Here is a 20,451-nt window from a genome sequence, read left to right on the forward strand (position 1 = left end):
GTGCGAACAGATCCATACGTGGGAATAGAGAAGAATAGTTAAGCTAAGATAGATGAATATCAAGAATGACATGACAGTTGGCGTTTCATCATATATCGTTGGTGCTGTTGGATGAGATCACTTACACTGCTCCCCTCTTTCTTAATATACATACCTATATATATATCAAAGTACATTTGGGACAATACATATATACATAAACCTACATATTGTAGAGTATTTCTTTCGCCTTTTCGACCTACGCTGTGCGTATTTTCACTATACTTGGCATTTTCATGCATGTATATAATCACTTTCTCTATGTTGACAACCTCTACTGGTTGACCTGTATCGTGAATGGGAATATTCCCCGCTTCCTCATTTAGCTGTTGTTGTTGACATTCCCATAGTGCAGCTTGTAACTTCCAGAACCTCGTTAAGAACAGGGAAGAAAAGTGAGATCACGCACGGACCTACAGTAATGTTAGTGCAATCAAGTCACGCACGGTCCTCGACTAGAAGATCGGATGAATTATGAATCAACAGATCGGAGTATTTCTTTACGATACCTTGAAAATCTGAAACAAGGAACGGGGGAAAGGGAAAGGGGGGTGAATCTCGTTGTGGGGTACTCGGGTACGAGCCAGTGACGGTTGATGAGCTAGAGTTTCGTGTTTACAATTTTTGAGTTTTCGGCCTTTACGTTTTACTAACAAAAAGACGTGAACCTCAGTCAGAGGAAGACCATCACGCACTCATCATCATCATTCGTCACTCGTCACACCTTATAGAGCGATGAGCCGAGAACGAGGATTTGGTACCAAGATGAAAAGATGAAACGGGATTGTGATGGTTCCTGAGAATCAATCTTCTTGGTTGTTTCCATCGTCAATCACTTAATCGATTAATCTAGACTACCGAAACAAGGTTCTCTCTCAACGATGAACTGCCAACGGCTCAACGATGATACAAGGGGGATAACTCAATCACATGTTGGGTGTTTCGATCGATCCGTCATTTTGTACTTCTTCTTATTGTTCATATAAAAACCCCATCCCTAACAACCCCTTCCTCGTTTCTCTTCCTCTTCCTCTTCTTAACCACATCCTTCTTTCACCTTCTCTCTAACTGACTTGACTCTCCAATTGAATAAGGGCTTGACGTCCATAAAAGCATACACACTCATTACATTTCAACTTCCTCTCCTTTTCTTTCACTTCACGACCAAAACATCTCTTCTTGACAACTACGAACGATAACGAGATACCCTACTGTACTGTAGCTTTTACAATGTTACGACTCACTCTACTTCCTCTTCTCACTTCTTTGCTGGCTATCCCTCATGGAGTAACTGCTGCACCCCATTGTAGACCCCATCATAACCATAGTGTATCAACTGTCACTCAATGGTATACAAGACATCATCCTCAAAGTACTACCGTCCTATCGTCGACTATCCCGACCACCTCGGCTCAAGCTAGCGTAAATACTTCACTCGTCATTGAAGATCCCACTTCAAGTAACAGTGCTGAACCCACTTTCGTCCTGGTCTCTTCCACTACCGCTACTGCTGAACAAGTTGTCAGCACTTCCACTCTCGCTTCGGTCGAACAATCTTCTGTACCGGAATCATCTACTTCCACTGCTGCTACCGAAGTCGCTGCTTCAGTCACCAACCTCGCTGCTCAACCTACCACATCCAGCGTATCGAACACCACCTCTAGCGGAAATGGAAGTGGTACTTCCGATCCTGATGCTGATTTGTTGGTCGAGCTTCATAACGATTTCAGAGCTCAATATGGTAGGTCCATCCCGTCCTCCTGATTAAGTGGTTAACGGCGGAGCTGATGTCAACGAAACTGTGATAGGCGCCGGAACGGTCACTTGGAGTACTACCCTCGCTGATTATGCAAAGTCCCATGCGACAGCTTGTAACATGGAGCATACGTGAGTGAAGACTATTCGCTTGGTCTCAATCAAGGAGAGTCGCTGAACCCATTATATCACACAGTAACGGTCCTTACGGAGAGAATCTGTAAGTCTGGCTTATCGACCTGGCATATTCGACATATGAGCTGATGTGAGATTGTTTCTTTGCAGAGCCGCTGGAGCAGGTGGTGGATATACTATCACAGATGGTTTCAATGCTTGGGCAGATGAAGCTTGTGAGTTCGCTCAATTTGAAAAGTCTCTTGATCGGAGCTGACGAGAAACCATTGATAATAGCTGAATACGATCCAAGCAATCCTCAATACAGTCACTTCACTCAGGTAAGCTTATTCTTCCGCTATGACTGTCAAATACTCTTCGCTTACCCATTTGTCGGGTCGTAGGTCGTATGGAAGGCTACTACCGAGATTGGATGTGCTGCTGTTACTTGTTCAGATGGTACGATTTTCAGTGGTGTTGGTTCGGTAAGTAATCTCCACCCTGTATGGTTAGCGACAATCCAGTTGACAGTCATGTGATGCTTTCCCGATCAAAGGACTCCCTCTACATCATGTGTAAGTTCTTATCATACCAAGCTCCGACCAATTCTTAGCTAATTCTGATTCGATCCATAGGCGAGTACAACCCACCTGGAAATGTCATTGGCCAATTCGCTGAGAACGTCGATTCCAAAACATCTTAAACCGAGCTTGACGCTTTGTCGGATACTGTATACGTTCAGCCTTCGATAGGTTGCATGCACAGTTCCCGATGATATGGAACTTTGATTATTGCAGTGGCCCGTTTATTCCCATCATTCTACTATACCTATCAACTTATGCCCTGACTATATATATAGCTTATCTACAGTATATCTACTTACATACAATACGAAATCTTCATGCAGTTATCCCTATGTGTATGAGTAATATTCACACAGCGCCTTGGAGGACTGCAACGCATTCGTTCTCCTTGAGAATGGGTTTACTGAATAATCGGAAAGCCAAACCAATAGATTCACGTTATTCATCGATATTCAACACAAACTTATACACGAGTCAAAGAAAGAGAAACAATTTCATATTCACTTCTTCATACGTTGTTTTTTATCTTTCCATCATGTGGTCATTTGTGCTGTTAGAATTCACAATAAGAGTGACTATCATGTTATAATTCCATATATTGTATATTGAATCAGCAATAGGAACGACACGTTTCAGCATGTCCACGTTTGATTTTCAATCCTTCCCGAGCAAGTACTTCCTACAGAATTCCACAGCTGACGAGTTGGATTCTTCAAATGCGAACTTAGTATTCTCATGATCTAATGTAGGTCTAGCTGCGAACCCGTGAACAGTATCTAATGGAAAATGGAAAAAAGGGGAATCAACATGCAACGTTGAAAGTGGAGCACGAAACAAGATGGCTGACATACCTTTATGTACTTTACATTGGAAGTCCACACCCTGTTCATCCTTCTTCTTCTCAAACGTCTCTCTAAGCTTGTTGATATCCTTCTGACCGAACATCTGATCATGATCTGCCAAATGCCAATAAGTAGGTTTAATTATTTTAGTCCATGTTTCCTTCTCTGGTGAAGGATGACAGATCACTCCTCCGACTAAGGTGGTATTGACGGGGTTGGAGAGGAGATGTTGGACCATTGCTCCTCCCCTGCTTGATCCCACTACCGCTATCGAGGTATATCCTTCGGAGGTGAGATCGTTGATCGCCTAACATCGAATGATCCTAGTCAGTAAGGGATCTAACGGATAGACTTATTCTATAGGTTTGTTTGGATGACACGATATAGATTACGAATGTGTACATCACACTTACACTCTGAGCTAGAGGTACTTGTTTTTTGGGGAATAACAACATAGGTAACCATCTCCAGGTCTTCCATAATACCTCCACGATCTGGTAGATGGTTGTGAACCATGATCGACTGGCATATTGATCGGGGTACAAGGGAGCGACAGAGTCGAACACTTCCACAGGAGGAGGGTCGACTGATGATATAAGAAAAAAGAACCATAATATCAGCTCAGCGTTTCATTCCTAAGGTACCGATATCGATATCGATACTGATATATTCTGGAACGAGCACGTTGATCTTTGAGTTGTTCGGCAAATGCATCAGCCATGATCTTGGCATTGGGCTATGAATGATTAGTTATACAAAAAGGCAAGCTCAATCATACCAGTCCATATAGCAATAACCGGAGCTTCTTCTCATTTGCTCCTCATGTGATGGTGAAGTACTACAGGGCGAGTCACTCACAAGTGATAATCCAAATGCATCTGTCAACAAAACTAGAGCGAGTTTACCATCTACCACTCTCGCTGTACCATTCTCATCCCCCCCGGATTTGGATGGTGTAGTATGATATCTTGCTACTTTCCTTTCACCTTGTATTGCGGGTTCCCACGTCCCTCTGGGTGTTCCGGTCAGTCTACCACCGGTGAGACAGCATGGTGAGAGATTGGTATAAAGGTCATTTCGACCTATGTCGCTGGATCCTGATCGGAAGGGCTTGTGACTACTGGAGATATTTGCTTTGCATGGGAATGGATTGTGGGTACATGAGGATCCGTTTATACCTTATACCTTATTCCTCCTCATCTAGGTGGGTGTTTGGTCCAGTCAACCTCTGTCATCCACGAGTCCACTCACTCTCTGTTGCTCCCCTCTTCTTCGGTGCCTTGTCTTATGATACCGATCAGGATAGTCGACTGGATGACCTCCACCATGTCCAATTCGTAATGGTGCCAATTCAAATGCCTTGGCTGATAAAGGTATTTTGTAATCACCATTAGGATATACATTACAAGTTCGAGGTTGCTTACAAAGTTCGGCTAAGAATCTCATGACGTTGTCGATCGTTGAATCGTCAAGTTTCATTCAAACCACGAATGAGTTCTTACATTCACAATTCCTCTTCTTCAGATCGCGATCGCCTACATTTACATTCAAAGTACAACCACAAGACTTGAAAGCAGGCAGATCTACTACACCGGAAAGGTCCTCACATCTTCACGTTCAAGAAAGCCACCATGCGATCATCGACTGTCCGACCAATCATCACCTCCCTCTCTCATATACGTCCTAATGCTCAACCTCGGTGTATTACACCTCTATCGCGACGAAGCAACGTTCCCAGTATCCAATCGTACATACACAGACGATCATTCCAAAATATCCTCTCTCCTTCTCCAGATTCGGACGACAAGCCGAATTTAGCTATCAACAAGCTCACCCCTAGGGGATTCATCTTATCGGATAATCTGGTCATTCCAGGAGGATGTATATTCCATAGTGGACGTGCGGTCCTATGGGATGTGGATCCGCCTTTGACCCATGAGGCTACTCTAGATTCAATGTGGAAAGGATGGGAGAAGGAGAGGTTTAGGGTTTTTGAACTGGTTGTTCCTAGACCTGGTAAGTTTCTGAAATCAGGAATGATATGCGGGGAGGTAGAAGGGAAGTAAATGGTGGCATCATACAAGACGATCAGGCGGTCCGGTCATACATTACGAACAGACACTTGTGCTGGGGATATTGTGTTTCGAGCAGAGTCGAATGTAGAGAAGTGATCGAAGAAAGTTCTAGATGTCCTGATGATCTTGATGCGATTGGAAATCAATCTAATTACTACCTCGATGATATAGAAATACTATTATTCGGAACGGGCAAAACTGCCATCCCAGCACCTAAACCTATAAGAGATTTCATATCAAGCTTGGGTATACAGCTGGATGTGATGGATACGGTGAGTGAGGTCTCTCTTTATGGTCTACGCTATTTTGAGTTATCGTTGCTACAAGGATCAGTCCCAAGGAGAAGGAAACACTTTCTGATCTATATTGTGATGCGGTCATTTCAGCGTAATGCAGCTTCGACATATAATCTCCTAGCTGAAGAAGGAAGGACGGTAGCTGCTGCGCTGTGTCCACTGGAACCTATTGATCCTAGAACTGGTGGACCAAGGTAGGACGACTCGAATTGGAAACGTATCAATTTACCTACGCGGGCAGATATCTTTCATAGACCCATTCATCCGAGTATCGAGTATAAGATTGATGGACTCTACTAGCATGGCCTCGTTCTGAGGGACATGCCAATCCAACTCACTTGCTAATGATTGCTTATACATCATGCATGATAATACCATATTGTTTTTCTATTTTGTCATTGCTCGTCGCCTTAATTGACGGAACTAGTCGTACACTGTGAAAAAGAAAGATTAGCATTCCAATTCATCCAGCGTATCTGTCGAAGGCTGCCCAATCGAGCATGTAAAAGTACAGTCTCTCCCACATAATGCTATGGCGCTCTTTCCACTGGTGGGATGTTGACACGATAAAAAGGCAACTCACCATGTATCAAAGCGAAACTACCTATCCAGAATAACAAGAACCCCAATAAATTCTCTTGATTTACACCCGTCAACGCCCAATATCCTTTCCATTCTATGCTCTTTCCTCCACCTGATCCACTACTTTGACTATCTGCTGATGAAGTATTCGAATGAGCTTGGGGGATATATCGTCTGACGTCGAAATTGCATTTCAACACCAGTAGGATAAACGAGGTGAATATCGATGAGAAGAGGTACAGCAAGAATCCGTTGAGGTTGGTGAAGCCTAATATACCTGATATGAGACCTGAAAAGCATGCTGAGAGCTGGTGAAGATATCAGTATGTTTTGGACACGACCTACTAAGACAGAGGAGAGAGAGATTGAATGAGACCAATGAGGAAGGAAACTCACTGTACCCAAAGATGATAATATCCTGGTGTTGTGCATCAACGATGGGGGATGTAAGGGAGAAGCATCCGGTGCGAGGTGTGCTCCTGTTGGTGGTGGTGCGGCTGGGTTCATATTGGTATATGACTTTGAGGCTGCTGGTATGTCGATACTCGTATTCAGCTATGAGATTGTAATTCAATCGATGTAGATCTCTCTCTATACGTGTGGACTGACAGACCTCACTATGCTGTGACGGGATCAAATTGCAATAGATGGATGGGGTATTACGTTATATTCGGTTAAGGGGATGCAATATGCTACTCGTATATAGGAATTGCCGCTCTCAACAACCAAAGATAACGATCACATATAGTTAGTACAAGTACACTTCTCGGCTATCATCGCTCTCTTTCTCTCTTTCCCCCTTCACCATGCATTGACTGATCCAACGTCTGATGATGATCAACGAATAACACATAATGTCCCCCACAAGCTACACATTGACTCCGGGCGAATCATCAAACTCAGCCTCAACCTCATCACCTTATTCACCGAATCCCAATCCCCAGGCTCACGACCACTCTCAACCGATACTGCACCTCCATCAGGCTCAATCGCAGTCGCGGATCAACGATAAATCACAGAGATCGAGAGATGGATGTTTGACATGCAGGTCCAGAAAGGTCAAGTGCAACGAGGAGAGACCAATCTGCGATAAATGTAGGATCAAATCTAGAGAGGTGAGTCGAACGATGCTTTCATCCTTTGTGATGTGATGATAGTCACATTGACTGACTTGTTGAATGATAGTGTCTGTGGCCATCAGGAGATGAAAGTGAACGACGACGTAATAAGAAACGCAGATCAACCAATACACCTGATGATACTTCTATGTCTACGCCAAATAAGAAGCCCTCTCAGCCGAGTAAATTATCTTCAATAGAGCTTAAACCAATCTTGCCTTCATCGACACCTTCACATCCTGGTACAATCAGATTGCCACCTATCCAACCTTATCCACCGACACCTGCTCACTTACAATCCCAACCCGTCTACCCTGACAATGATGGACGCTCGCAACAACGTAATCAACATAATCACAAATCAAAATCTACGATACCCATACGTCGTATAAGAGGGATAGTCCACATCCCACCTAACTTTTTACCTCCCGATGCACTCAAGAATAAGACTGGTACTGGTAATGCCGACGGTACACTGAATGGAGATCTGGTAGATTGGTTGGTTCCTGATAAAGCTAGAGCAGGGCTGATGATGGACCCGTAAGTTGCGCTTCTGACTTTCCTGCTTCACATAACGGCAAATCGATTGTGGAGAAAACCGTAGGACTGATATTAGACCTGATTATATAATAGCTCATTCCTCGAACCATACTTTCCAACAGTGTAAGCTGCACTCTTCACCTCCTCGTTGGTTTACGAAGAACATAAGCTGATAATCGAGTATGTTTTTATAGAGACGAACGTCTGGTCATACGCCATTACCTCTCGAAAACGGTCCATATCATCATAGCTTTCGAATCTAATCATCGTCCATGGAACCCCTGGATCACCGTCCATGCGCCTCTCGCGTTCAGACACCTACCAGGGTACGTACTTCAGCTTTGCATACAAAATTCTACATCATTCCAGCTGATACTGTTGATTGTCTACAATATAGTACCAATCCCGCGGCGGACGCTCTGAGGTCAGCAATCCTAGCAGTTGGTGGAGTCCATCTCACGTACTCTACCAATCCGAACGATCAAGCTGCCGCATGGCGAATAACGAAATCGGCCAAGGTGAAAGTGTTGAATCTGATTAGGCAGACTCTGGAAGATAAAGATGGAAAACCGAAAGTGTTGGAAAAGGAGAATATAGAATTGGTTTTGGCGGCGCTGTTGAGCTGTACGATTGCTAGTGTGAGTGGGACCGGTGACATCGAATTGGAGGATCAGTCACTACAATACACGAGATATGAGCTAAGCTTGATTCCTTCACCCCACAGTCCCTCGCTGCCGACGACTCATGGCATCACCTCTTGTCATCCGTTCTATCGCTCATCGATCAACTAGGCGGCGCACAAAACATCTTGCAAGACGCTCCGAGAGATAGATTATCACCTTACCGATTCTTCATGGAACAGCTGGCGATCCGAGATGTGTTCGGATGTATGACTACAGAACTCGCACCGAGTATCTTGCAGGACGCATTCACACCGTGGTTCTTCGAAGCTGAGAGCTGGTCGAGGAGTGATTTCGAATGGGAGAGCGTTGAGAGGATGTTTGGTGGGTCAGCTTTTGCACTCATAGTACCCTGGGGTAGATGAGCTGACGTATGTGGATGGATAGGTATATCAAGGGGAATGGTGGATATGATATCAAGAGTGAGTCAGCTATTGGAGCCTTGTTGATGTGATTGAATGGCTGATCCCTCAAACGAATAGGCTTGTAATTTGATAGCCTCTGTTCGAGCTCTTAATCGACATTTACCCGAATTGGCCTTGCCTACCCTTGATCCCTCCTTGGTGGCACTACACAAAGCCTCATCAGAGCTGATGTCGGAGTTGAAGATATGGGACGAAGCTGAGAACTTTACACCATTGCATCCGAGGACTCAATATGGGAACCACTCGTATAAGCATGCGATCAGGATAAGAATGTTGAGGAAAGTGTATAATATTCCTAGCGATGATCAGAGAGTCGTCAGCAGTTCACAGGCTATCATTGAACTTGCTGGAGAGATGTTAGCTTTGTATGGGAAGATCACCTGGTAAGTTGAAAGTGGCTCTACATGTAGAGTTCAACTGTCGCTGACCTCCGTTTTTGTCTTTGTAGGTTAACTTGGCCGATCCTCATTGCCGGTTTTGAGATTCCTCCTTCTCATCCCTCTAGACGAACAGCTTTAGACATGTTGGGTGCATTTGGGTGCGTCACTCTGACCTCAGCTGAAATCACGATTATGACTTTAGAGCTTGAGCTGATTCTGATTCTGTTTGTCATTTGTTATGTAGCCCTCACGCATGTTTCGACAATCGAGCTGCGGCAAGGATGTTATCTGATTATTGGATGTGGCACGATATGGATGGTGATCATGCTACTAGCTGGGAAGTCGCTAGGACGTTGAATCAGAGACCTTTCTTAGATTGAGCATCGAGCGTCGACGGTCGAGATATGAATATTGTAAAGAGAGTCAAGAAGGGTTTTGGGTTAACCTATGGAAGTAATTCGGTTGTACTGTACATGAAGATCACGATCAAAGTTCATTGAGATATTTTTTCGACTTACGGAAAAGAGAATGTTGTACGCTACTGGTACCTTTGTATATGAGATTATTGTAGTATATTGTACACGCAGATAATTGTACATCATTCTGATATGGATGACATACCTCAATGAGAACTTCAACTGTCAGAGTCAAGTGCATGAATGTGATTGAGTGTACTGTATTATCCCTGAATATCAACATGAAATCTGTATTGTCAATCATGAACGTCATAGGGTTGGATAATTGCTAGGCCTGAGCACCTCGGCGCTATAGTGTGGCGAAGAATTGGTGGTGAGCTGTTCGTTTTTCCACGGATAAATCGGAGCAAACGTAGTCTAGCCTTCGAGAGTATCACGGACCATTGACTTCGGACTTCCGTCATTGCCTTCTCTCATACAGAGCAATAGCTGGCGAGCGGGTCGTCTATGCGGACGGATCATGACAATGTTGTTCCTTCCTTTCATCCATTCGCCACTTCCACTTATATAAAATGTATTTACAGTACTGTATGATAGGAAAAAACGCATTCGCTTATCAAGTCTGCATCCGAGGTCATTCGACTTTCTCTGAACAAGAAGTCCTTTGATGAGTTTCCCCGCTTTTTCACCGTACCATAAGCCATTCAGAGTACATGCATGATTGGAAAAACTGTGGTCTTACCCCTCCCCTTTTACCTTTATTCTTCTTCAGAGATAATCTATTGTGAATAGAAAGCCCGAGTTGATCGTACAGTCTCATAACGAAAGATGCAATACGGTCTGCGATACTTTCCTCCTTTGATCATACGCAATAAGATATACACAGACAGCAACAAAGAGAGAAAGAGGGCGAGACAGATCGGTGATTCAAAGAATTCTTTTGCTATTGTCATTACACAATGTACCATCCATTCATTTTTCTTCTGTATTCTCGTTATCATTTTACCGAAGACTTTGCTCTCTCCTCCCTGGCTCAGACTCTCCCTCAACATATAATTCGTTATAATACCTCTCGTTTCTTGCACTGTGCATGACATTTTCCAGTCGGCCTCGCCTCTCATACCTTCTATACCACTTCCACAAGTTCTCCTTCCGTATCACGCCATCACAACCACCCTGTTTGCACACACAGCTGACCAAGTGACTCATCCTGCTGACATACAAAGAAAAACCAGAAGGAAAAGAAACGCATTATTGTTTCTCTGTAGCTATACTTCTTTGATTCCGAGAAACCAAGTCTTCCTGTCTACATCAAGACAGATAAGATAGTTGAGCTCTTCTGCAAACCTTTCGTCAAAACCTTTTAGGATTGCTCGTCTTGAAGTTATTGTCACTGTACTTGTGTGATTTGGGCTTTTGCCACTCTTCCTGAAGATCGAAATAGGCTATTGGACCTGTTACCAAAAGTTAAAATTTGAACATAAAGACCGAATCCATAACACGAAAGTTTAGAATCAACTCATACCGTACATTGGTGGTCTAAAGTAGAAAGTAGAAGTCATCATGCCCACAGGGGTACCACGACGTCCTGACCCATCACCCCGTCGACAGACTACAGGTCAACCTCAATTCCTTGGATCCGGTCAATCCAGTATGTTCCTATCTCCCGTTCAGGAAGCAAGGATAGATAGTTGGAGGAAAGGTGCATCAACCGCTACGCCACCAGGACCCAAATCGACCAAAGTGAAATCTGCTCCTGCTTCTATAACAAGTAAAGGCAGTATATGTACATGCACATGTACATGTACGCAATGTGGTGGTGGAACAGTAATAGAATGTCCTACATGTGGAGGATCAATGATCAGCGGTTCATGTTCATGTTCTGTCCATTCACCAAGATCGAAATCCAGTCATAAATCGAGAAGATCAACTGGAAAAAGTGGAGATAGAGGGAATGGACCGAATGCACATGTACATGGGTATTATTCTTCTAGTTCTGGAAAAAGACAAACAAGTGAAAAACATAATACCAGACCTGAACCACCTTTACCTGTCTCACCGAAATCACCAATAAACTTTGCCGTACTGAAAGCTACAGATAAGTTGGACTTGACCGAGACAGAAAAAGTACGACCACATCAGGTAGGAGTGTTACCACCTGTTCAATGGCCTCCTGCACCAGGTCAGGAGATCCCCATGAGAGAAATGGCAAAACCTGCTATGGAGCCACCGTTACCTAGAATAGCAGGTGTTAGAGATCCTGTCAGTCAGAATTAGTAAGTCTTGAAGACAGTGCTCTTCGGAAGAGCTGGGTATGTATATATAGGCTGAGCTCGTAGACATATTGGTGGTTTTAGTTATAGGAACATGTTTCCTCCCTATGCGCACGGACCCACACCAATGATCCCTGGCATTCATGTGAGTGTATGTTGATCTCAATGACTTGCCTGGACCTAGCTGATCTGGTGATGGGGTCCTCTCATACGATATAGCCAATTGGTATGGTCCCTGCTCGACCATGGAATACCTGACAGGTCATCCGAGATGTACTGTCGCGATTATCGAAGTATCTCCGACATTCATCTCGAATCAGAGAAATCTGGAGTTGGAATAAGAAATGGATAGAAGGCGGATCGAGCTGGACTTATCTCATTTAGAGGCGAAGGCGAAGCAGAAGTAAACGAGATTCGAGGATGTATCCTTTGTCTGTCTGATGTGATAAGTGGGGCAAGAGCTGGATTAGGTGTTGTAGATTTCACTGTAGCATAGTGTAGATATTAGCAAAACATCATAAAGTACAATAGTCTAAAGTCGAGAAAAAAAGTATATAGTCAGCTTCAGCACGTGTCAACAATAACATAGTGACACATCTACTAGTAAGAAGTTTAGCAAAAATGTAAAATATGATCAGCTCCGCATTGCATCTAGGCCTTTTTCGTCTCAAGGCATGCACGAGGAGAAGGGTACGAGTAGCGCATTAGTCGTGTGTCAGGCAGCTGAAAAGTCACATGTACGGACTAGCATGAGCAGTTGAAGCGCATTGTTTGGCGTCGTTGGGCCCTTTCCGAATCACTCGGACATCAAGGTCGATCAACAAGATAACGAGGGCGCACACACAACCACAAACTCCGATCAAATATACACAGTCGCACCACGACAGATCCCATCTCACTCTCGTTGATTCACCTCTCGTCCAGCTAGATGCTTGAGCGATTGGACGATCTGATGCGCTCGGGAACGTGTATGCAGCATGTCATTTGACGGTACGATTGTAGTTCCTTTGTTCTAAGCCTTAAGATGAATTTTCCCATTGTCAGACAACAAGCCACACAGCATCTGGAGTGAATCAACGATCTAGTAGCCTAATCCCAATCAGCCCCTATTCCTATTTGAACACAATCAGAATCCCTTTTAGTCCAGTTGAGTCAACCTTTGTCCCACTTGACGGACCGGTAGATCACCGATCACTTTAAGCAGTACGATGTACCGTCTGGAAGGATCCTCGTATATATACTTACGGTTCTTTGTTGCATTCATCTTTCTTCGCCCATATGTCTTTCTTATATAACCATTATTACCATAAGATCTGGCATTCTACATCGCTCAAATCGCTTGTTCATCTTCGTTGAAGTCCTGGGATATTGGTTACCGTGTGTTCAGAGTCTTTATTGATTTTGTCAGAGGTGAGTGAGCTGTTTCCCTTTCAATGTCAGAAAGTCAGGTATTCTGGAGGATCTTGCGGTTCATGTCATCTCCTCCCTCTACTCTTTATATACCCAACACTGCTTGATAAGTTACTCCTACCTCATGGGATTGCTCTATCTTCATCTTGTACCTCCACCGGCTGTACTTCGGTAGACAATTGATTCCACTCGTGTCGACGGAGTATAACGTCAGATTCCCCAGTATTCAGGAATCATAGGAACGTCAGCGGCTTATATGGCCTCGTGGTACTTCATTCAACCCTGAATCCCATGACCCAAGAAGACCTCTTTAGCAATTCCTTTGTGTCAGGACAAACTTTACCCATGAGCTTACGCAATCTCTAAAATGGATAACCCCGCTGACGTTTTCGATTTTCTGGACCTGCCTACTTCATTTCTCTCCGGTTTCGCCGATTTCCATGCTTGGTGACCTCCTATCCGATAACGAATTCTACCAACCTACAAACAAACGTCATATAACAAACGGCCCTTGGCCCTCGATTATACGAACCATCCAATTCCATATCTGAATCGAACTTTTTCTGTTTTCTACCTATTGCGCAAACACGCAATTGTCTATACCTCTCTTTGTTCTTCTTTCTTTTCTTCTTGCTTTATTTGTGAATAAGTCGATCAGTGTAGCATACATACCAATATGAGTAACGAAACCAAGACTCACCCTAGTGCTAAGGCACCCCAAAAGACTGTTGTGAGTACCCAATTCACCGAAGGAATCAGCCCGGAAAGCTATCGAGATACGTTGATTGCTTATGTTTTTTCTTCTCGGATCGTAGCTCAACTTGGGCAACTTGCCTCCTAAACTCAAGCCTTCTGATATGAAGCAGAGTGCGAGTGTGAGTATGCTGTATCCTGAGTGCAGACTGGACAGCTTGATTAACGAGTATCCATCGGATAGCAATACCCTCGAACTCCTTCTCGTGTCAACCCTAGTAAGTTTGGGCTTTCGAAAAATGATCATGAATTGATGCAGATTCGTGAAAAACTACAGATCAACCTCCCTGGCCTGCGTGTAAGTTGGAAATCCTATAATCCTGTTGAGGTGGGATGCTGATTTGGCTTAGACCGAGGATACCATGAATACTCTTTCGCTCACGTACGTACTACATTCGCTTTCTTCTCTTCTTCTCATGCTTTTGGGAATAGGCCGGCTAACCTTATGTATAATCGAATAGGCTACTATGGGTGTTCGACTCCCTACCATCTTGGGTAAAGCCATTGATGACGTATGGAAGACCCTCAACCAAGAGTACGATGAGGAAAGGATTGTCGATTTGGTCAATTGTATTCATCGATTAGAAGATTTGATGGGTGACTTGCAAGGAAATAGCAAACTTAGACCTATCATCGATGATGGTGCTGGTGATGTCGCTCTCTGGAACAAGGTGAGTTTACAACCACACGTCATATATGGGTTATCATGTATATCAGAAACTGATCCCGTATGATTGTACGTGATAGGAAATTGCCAAATTCTTCAGAGGAAAAGACTTCATGAATGCCCCATGGCTCTTTGCTGAAGCTTACAAGTACCGAAGATTGAGAGAATGTTTCTCCCTTTCCAAGTACTGGGTTGACTACGGTGAGCAATCATATAATCCATCCCTGATTACTCACGGACAGAGAATGTTGGCTGATCTTTGTAAATACAGATGTCTTCTTCAGGCAAAAGTGTGACACTTTCTCTAGATCCAACCAAGCGGTCTTTGAGCTTTCACAACGATTTGCTGAACCTCACAAACATGAAGGCAACATCTCTGCTGAAGCTCAACTAGAGAAGAACAAGCTCTTGTTCCTGGAATTGACTCAAGGTGTGTCCATCCGCTCACACCATTATCCGGAGCCCTTAGACTGACAATGTTTTGCTTGCTATTCAATAATAGTCTGCTTATGGGGTAACTCAACCGACTTGTCATTACTTATCGATATGACCGAAGAAGACATTAAGAAACTCCAATCGACCGGTGGAGACCACTTGGCCGCTACCGAGAAAAACATCTTAGGAAACGACTTGCATAAATTGGCAGACTACGTCATGACCATCAAGAACGGTCGAATCGACTTTGTTCTCGATAACGCCGGTTTCGAACTGTACTGTGATTTGGTCTACGCCGATTGGTTGATCCAATCTGGAACTTGCTCTCAAGTCATCTTCCACGGAAAGAAGATCCCTTGGTTCGTCTCTGATGTGACTAAGAAGGATTGGGATTGGTAAGTCCACCATTCCTACGATCAATCACATTAAGTTTGATACACCTGGAGAAAAGCAAGAGCTATAAGCTGATGGAAATATGGATACGATAGGATCCTCAACTCTTGTGTCTACGGACAACTCTTCCAAGATGCTTCTGACGCCGAAGTCGAGTCGCTCAGAACCTTGGGTCACAGGTGGAAGCAATACGAGAAAGAGGGTAAATGGAAATACGAGGGTGAGTCCGCCACAATATGCTAGGATTGACTTTAAAATTGACTGGCTAACAAACATCATATCATAGCCCACCCCTTCTGGTGTACCGGATACACATTCTGGGACCTCCACTCCGAAGCCCCTGATCTCTTCCAACACCTCTCTGAATCTGATCTCGTCATCTTCAAGGGTGATTTAAACCACCGTGAGTCCTCCATACATCCAGTAGCCTTAGGATAAACTAACTGACGACTGTTTAATAGGAAAACTCACTTACGATTGTCACGCTCCTCTCGACACACCATTCAACCAAGCTATCGGTCCCTTGGCTTCCGAAGCTGGTGCTCCTCCTGTCGCCTCCTTGAGAACGATCAAATCAGATGTTGTTGTCGGTATTCCATCAGGTGTCGGTGAGAAGCTCGACGACGAAGAACCCGGATGGAAGATCTCCGGTAAATACGCTGTCGTATTGCTCTCTCAAGGTAGAAAGGGCGAAACTCCCGTTTACAACAATTAAGGGGATGTTCTCTCGAGTATCGGACGAACGAGTATGGAATGAAAGAATAATACAGAAGAGGGGGAGTTCGCCGACGATGGGATTGTGTCTAATGGTTGGAAAGAAGTGAAATTGATTTAGAAGATTACCGTCTGATGATTCTCCTGTGTATCTATGCATTCTCGTTTTCTCCCTCAGTCGCCGGCAGGCCATTATATTCAGGTGAATAGCTGCCCATGAGAACTCTGCTGTCCACCAGGCAAAGCGCAACAACTTACTTTAGCCTCTTCTTACCCACTGGTGCAATGAGGACCCGAGGCGGAGCTCGCCGGCTTGGTTGCTGTCTGTTGAGAGAATTGATTCCGTCGCGAGCATACGAGTAGAGTTCTCGGTAGTTGACTTTTGTTGACGATATAGAATACTCTATGATCTCTACTACTTACATCCATCATTTATCATCTGACACGGTCCCATCTCTCGCCTCAACCAGCGGCTCCCTGATCACAATGGCTACTTCAATAGATCCGCTGGACCTCCTTCGGCAATCCATCATCTCCTCCCTTCCACCGACACTCCTCACATCCTCTTCATCCGGCGCCTCAAATCTAGCAGAAGCTTCTTTCCTCTCCTTCCCCCCTGTCCCTTCTCTTACAGACTCGCCTACAAATATCGCCAAAGATATTTCCACGAGGTATACGTCCAAGGCAGGATCGAAAGATGAGTTCTACAATATAGGTCAATTGTGGCTGGCGTGGAACGAGAGGGAGAGCGGTGTGAGGGATTATTTGATGAAAGGTCAGGCTGGAGGTGTGGGTTATGTGACTATTACTGATAGGAGGGGTGTGGTCGAGTACTTGGCTGGGGAGAGTGAAGGTGTGGGAAGGGTTTTAGGTAAAGAGGAGAAAGTCGAAGCTGGTATGTTTTATCTCACATCATACTGATAATTAGTGACAGTCGAATGGTACTGATGCTGCTCTACTACAATGCAGGTCAAGCACCATCAGCGGCATCAGCTACTGCTGAAGCTCTTCCTTCATCATTGCAATCCTCCGAAGCTGGACCTTCGAAACCTGCTGCTCCTGTAAAGAGGAAATACGAAGTGGATGTAGCTGACAGGGAATTTTGCAAGAAGGTAAGCCATGATTTGCATAGAAGAGTAAAGCCACAAGCATGTTGATTCTCGTGCGTGGTAATAGCTTCGAGCGGAGGAGATAGAACTCAGAGACAGGAATACAGTACTTCGTTCTTCGGGTGGTGGGAAAGTCAACGTAAGTACGACTTTGTATTCAACATACTCCATCATGCGGACGATAACACCTGATGGTGATTGGTTCATCCACATAGAACTTCGAAAGTTTCCTGAAGACCGTCATGGTGGAGAAAATACGAGCGTTAAGGCAATCGTTCGATAAAGGTGCCAGTAAAGCTGCTGCACCGGCTCAATCGCAGACAGGTATGTAGATGTTGTTTATCCCATATATCTTCAGTCACCAAATATTAACTTGTAACACATAGGAGTACCCTCAGGCCCGAAGAAGGCAAGATCGACACATCCAATCATCATCATATCTTCGTCCCCCACATCGCTGCTTACCATGTGGAATGTGAAGAAGTTCCTGGAGCAAGGCATGTGAGTGAAATCATCTCAACTGTTTCCTTCCCAGGCCGTTTATGGGTCACACAGCTGATCGATAACGGCTTGGACAGATTTGAGCCATCTGAGATAGCTAGGCAGAACGAGGTTGCTCAAGGGAACTATAAAGCGGAAGATGTCGTGCCTATACTCAGGAAAAGAAGTGGACCACATGGTGAGTTACATTCCCTCCCAGATAGTCTCTGCTAGGGAACAGTACTAACTCGTTTGTACAGGTGATGTGACTAGTAAATACTTCGTCGTTGATGGAGTAGAGGCACTGCAGAAGTTTGGTCAAGATGCATGGTAAGCTTGGAACCCATGTGCTCAGCTGGTCGCAAGCTGATAATGGACCTCTTCTCCAGGGATCGAGTGATCTGCGTGGTGACGACTGGTCAAGCATGGCAATTCAAACCTTATAAATGGCAAGATCCAAGAATACTCTTCAGGAATGGTCAGTTCGCCTTGTCATGACGATTTTAACATCAAGCTGATTTTGTTTCCCTGATCAGTGAAAGGAATATATTTCCAATGGCATAATGAACCGGTCAACCCTACTGTGAAAGACTGGAACGTGACAGAGATGAGAGTGAGTAGCTATTTCTCGACGTTTCCTGTGTGTGATAGCTGACAGATAAGCAATACTCGTAGATCGATAGAAACAAGAGACATACTGATAGGCAGGTGGTTGCTGATCTATGGAGGATATTGGATGGGGCTAGAAGGAAGTAGAGTATAGGGGAAACCTTCTCATGCACAACGATGCCGTGATTGTTATCGACATGGTGATTCAAATTCGTATGGAGAATAGAAAGGAAACACATTAGCCATCAAACGGACGTCAACCCAGTTCTCAAACCTCGGATGATACACGTCCCACTAGTGGCTCATGGTGGTACCGACTGTTTTTCCTCTTCCTTTTCAATTTGCTCAGGCTATTGCGACGCGTTGCGTACTGTATATCTTCTCTGACCCGATTGATTTGATCAGTTCCGTTAACAGCGTGACTGCAAACTGGTCAGATGTCTGGCACAATCCTCGTCCTTTCACTTCACGCTCCTTGTCAGAACCCCTCGAACCCATCCTTTGATACATGATATCATGTTCATTCCAAGATTGTGTCCCCCTTGCTGATCAGTGATATACTTAAGATAGAGTGAATTACAAGTTATTCAGATCTTCATCCTCCAGAAAACAGAAACAAAAGCAAATAACAGAAAGTAAAATTGAGAAAAGATCAAGTTGTGATCAACAAATAAAGTATTTCACTTGACCTCCCACCGCATAACGGACATAACTACACTTACCCTTTACTAATCCAGGTTAAGTGGCTGACACCATCATCGCTTGGTCCTCTTCAGATCAGCTCTACTTCGATCTGTTAATCTAAAACCTCGTATTCTCAAAATCATCCAACAATTTCGTTGGTTCACTTGAACGGACGATCGTCGCACCACTTCCCACTCATAGTAACACCTTCGCCTCGAGGCTTAGTGAACGATCACGATGGATCTTTTGTCTTCCTCGGTCGATATTGCCTTCCTCCTCCTCGCCCTCTTAGTAGTCTACCGCCAACCTCTCACCGTCCCTCACCCCACTGCGCCGGAGGACGTTACAGTACCTCCACCACACTCGCCTCGATCTCCCCACCCTTCACCGGGGTACCTGGCCGTCCCTTCCATAACAGTCTCGCATCCTTCCAACAGGCTGAACGGTAAATTACCTTTACCTTCTGCTGGAGGAGCTGGAGCCAAAGGCGGAAGTAGACATAAAAAGAAGACTGTTAGCTTCTCATTATCATCCATGGACGACTTAAAAGCTTCCTACAATGAAAGCGATAATACTAGTAGTTCTTCAAGTTCGAAAAAGTTTAGACCGCCTACACCTTTTTTCAAGTTACCTAAATCACCAAACCTTCAAATGAGCCCGATATCACCGGGTGGAAGACCGACTACACCCCAAAGTCCGTCTATCAAGATTGAAGATACAGATGCTCAACAGGAGACAGAGAAAGAAAAGGAAAGAGAAAGAGAGAGGGAATTAGGATTGGATAGGGAATTGGAAGGGGTAAAATTGGAACATGGAATTTTGAGGGAGGATACAATGGGGATTAAGAAGAAATGGTTGGTAGCGTAGCCAGCGACGAGGATCATACATCGTGGGGTATGAAAAGAATAAAAGATGGAGTAAAAATGTACTGAATAAAATCGATGGATCTTAACTCATATAGGTAAACTACATACTACATAACTCAAAAAAGATCGATTATGAGATCTGACAAATACTGTGACCATTTTTACTGTATCATCTAATGATACAGATCATTCTTGCTGATAATTTCAGTATG

General features: G+C 44.3%; 9 protein-coding genes across 9 annotated transcripts; 7 read left to right on the forward strand and 2 right to left on the reverse strand.

Annotated features, from left to right (window-relative positions):
• Window positions 1-1,269: 1,269 nt before the first annotated feature.
• I203_102795 (uncharacterized protein) lies at window positions 1,270-2,611 on the forward strand (the record flags this gene model as incomplete). Its single annotated transcript, XM_019147073.1, has 8 exons — window positions 1,270-1,780; window positions 1,848-1,926; window positions 1,991-2,014; window positions 2,080-2,144; window positions 2,206-2,249; window positions 2,313-2,393; window positions 2,465-2,483; window positions 2,544-2,611. 8 exons carry the CDS (start codon window positions 1,270-1,272, stop codon window positions 2,609-2,611), a joined length of 891 nt encoding a protein of 296 aa, XP_019003623.1.
• Window positions 2,612-3,146: 535 nt separating this feature from the next.
• Window positions 3,147-4,780, reverse strand: I203_102796 (uncharacterized protein; the record flags this gene model as incomplete). The annotated part of the gene is made up of 7 exons (XM_065517185.1): window positions 3,147-3,268; window positions 3,344-3,641; window positions 3,748-3,828; window positions 3,899-3,920; window positions 3,997-4,070; window positions 4,193-4,444; window positions 4,586-4,780. The coding sequence occupies 7 exons, from the start codon at window positions 4,778-4,780 to the stop codon at window positions 3,147-3,149; spliced, it is 1,044 nt and encodes a 347-aa protein (XP_065374003.1).
• Window positions 4,781-4,965: 185 nt separating this feature from the next.
• I203_102797 (uncharacterized protein) lies at window positions 4,966-5,903 on the forward strand (the record flags this gene model as incomplete). Its single annotated transcript, XM_019147075.1, has 3 exons — window positions 4,966-5,350; window positions 5,581-5,681; window positions 5,796-5,903. The coding sequence occupies 3 exons, from the start codon at window positions 4,966-4,968 to the stop codon at window positions 5,901-5,903; spliced, it is 594 nt and encodes a 197-aa protein (XP_019003625.1).
• Window positions 5,904-6,235: 332 nt separating this feature from the next.
• On the reverse strand, window positions 6,236-6,794 carry I203_102798 (uncharacterized protein; the record flags this gene model as incomplete). The annotated part of the gene is made up of 2 exons (XM_019147076.1): window positions 6,236-6,595; window positions 6,684-6,794. The coding sequence occupies 2 exons, from the start codon at window positions 6,792-6,794 to the stop codon at window positions 6,236-6,238; spliced, it is 471 nt and encodes a 156-aa protein (XP_019003626.1).
• Window positions 6,795-7,141: 347 nt separating this feature from the next.
• Window positions 7,142-9,810, forward strand: I203_102799 (uncharacterized protein; the record flags this gene model as incomplete). The annotated part of the gene is made up of 11 exons (XM_019147077.1): window positions 7,142-7,402; window positions 7,473-7,647; window positions 7,801-7,945; window positions 8,039-8,068; window positions 8,140-8,271; window positions 8,343-8,583; window positions 8,670-8,949; window positions 9,013-9,047; window positions 9,108-9,433; window positions 9,499-9,588; window positions 9,675-9,810. The coding sequence occupies 11 exons, from the start codon at window positions 7,142-7,144 to the stop codon at window positions 9,808-9,810; spliced, it is 1,851 nt and encodes a 616-aa protein (XP_019003627.1).
• Window positions 9,811-11,409: 1,599 nt separating this feature from the next.
• On the forward strand, window positions 11,410-12,377 carry I203_102800 (uncharacterized protein; the record flags this gene model as incomplete). Its single annotated transcript, XM_019147078.1, has 3 exons — window positions 11,410-12,122; window positions 12,204-12,264; window positions 12,339-12,377. 3 exons carry the CDS (start codon window positions 11,410-11,412, stop codon window positions 12,375-12,377), a joined length of 813 nt encoding a protein of 270 aa, XP_019003628.1.
• A 1,828-nt stretch (window positions 12,378-14,205) lies between these two features.
• I203_102801 (uncharacterized protein) lies at window positions 14,206-16,492 on the forward strand (the record flags this gene model as incomplete). The annotated part of the gene is made up of 12 exons (XM_019147079.1): window positions 14,206-14,259; window positions 14,345-14,404; window positions 14,467-14,500; window positions 14,560-14,580; window positions 14,633-14,664; window positions 14,744-14,953; window positions 15,030-15,150; window positions 15,221-15,379; window positions 15,452-15,779; window positions 15,873-15,997; window positions 16,064-16,180; window positions 16,239-16,492. The coding sequence occupies 12 exons, from the start codon at window positions 14,206-14,208 to the stop codon at window positions 16,490-16,492; spliced, it is 1,515 nt and encodes a 504-aa protein (XP_019003629.1).
• A 485-nt stretch (window positions 16,493-16,977) lies between these two features.
• On the forward strand, window positions 16,978-18,836 carry I203_102802 (uncharacterized protein; the record flags this gene model as incomplete). Its single annotated transcript, XM_065517186.1, has 10 exons — window positions 16,978-17,386; window positions 17,461-17,603; window positions 17,668-17,739; window positions 17,816-17,924; window positions 17,987-18,101; window positions 18,179-18,279; window positions 18,341-18,410; window positions 18,470-18,558; window positions 18,617-18,693; window positions 18,756-18,836. The coding sequence occupies 10 exons, from the start codon at window positions 16,978-16,980 to the stop codon at window positions 18,834-18,836; spliced, it is 1,266 nt and encodes a 421-aa protein (XP_065374004.1).
• Window positions 18,837-19,610: 774 nt separating this feature from the next.
• On the forward strand, window positions 19,611-20,240 carry I203_102803 (uncharacterized protein; the record flags this gene model as incomplete). Its single annotated transcript, XM_019147081.1, has 1 exon — window positions 19,611-20,240. The coding sequence occupies one exon, from the start codon at window positions 19,611-19,613 to the stop codon at window positions 20,238-20,240; it is 630 nt and encodes a 209-aa protein (XP_019003631.1).
• Between the last annotated feature and the right edge of the window lie 211 nt (window positions 20,241-20,451).

Source organism: Kwoniella mangroviensis (assembly GCF_000507465.2).
Source record: "Kwoniella mangroviensis CBS 8507 chromosome 1 map unlocalized Ctg01, whole genome shotgun sequence".
NCBI lineage: Eukaryota > Fungi > Basidiomycota > Tremellomycetes > Tremellales > Cryptococcaceae > Kwoniella > Kwoniella mangrovensis.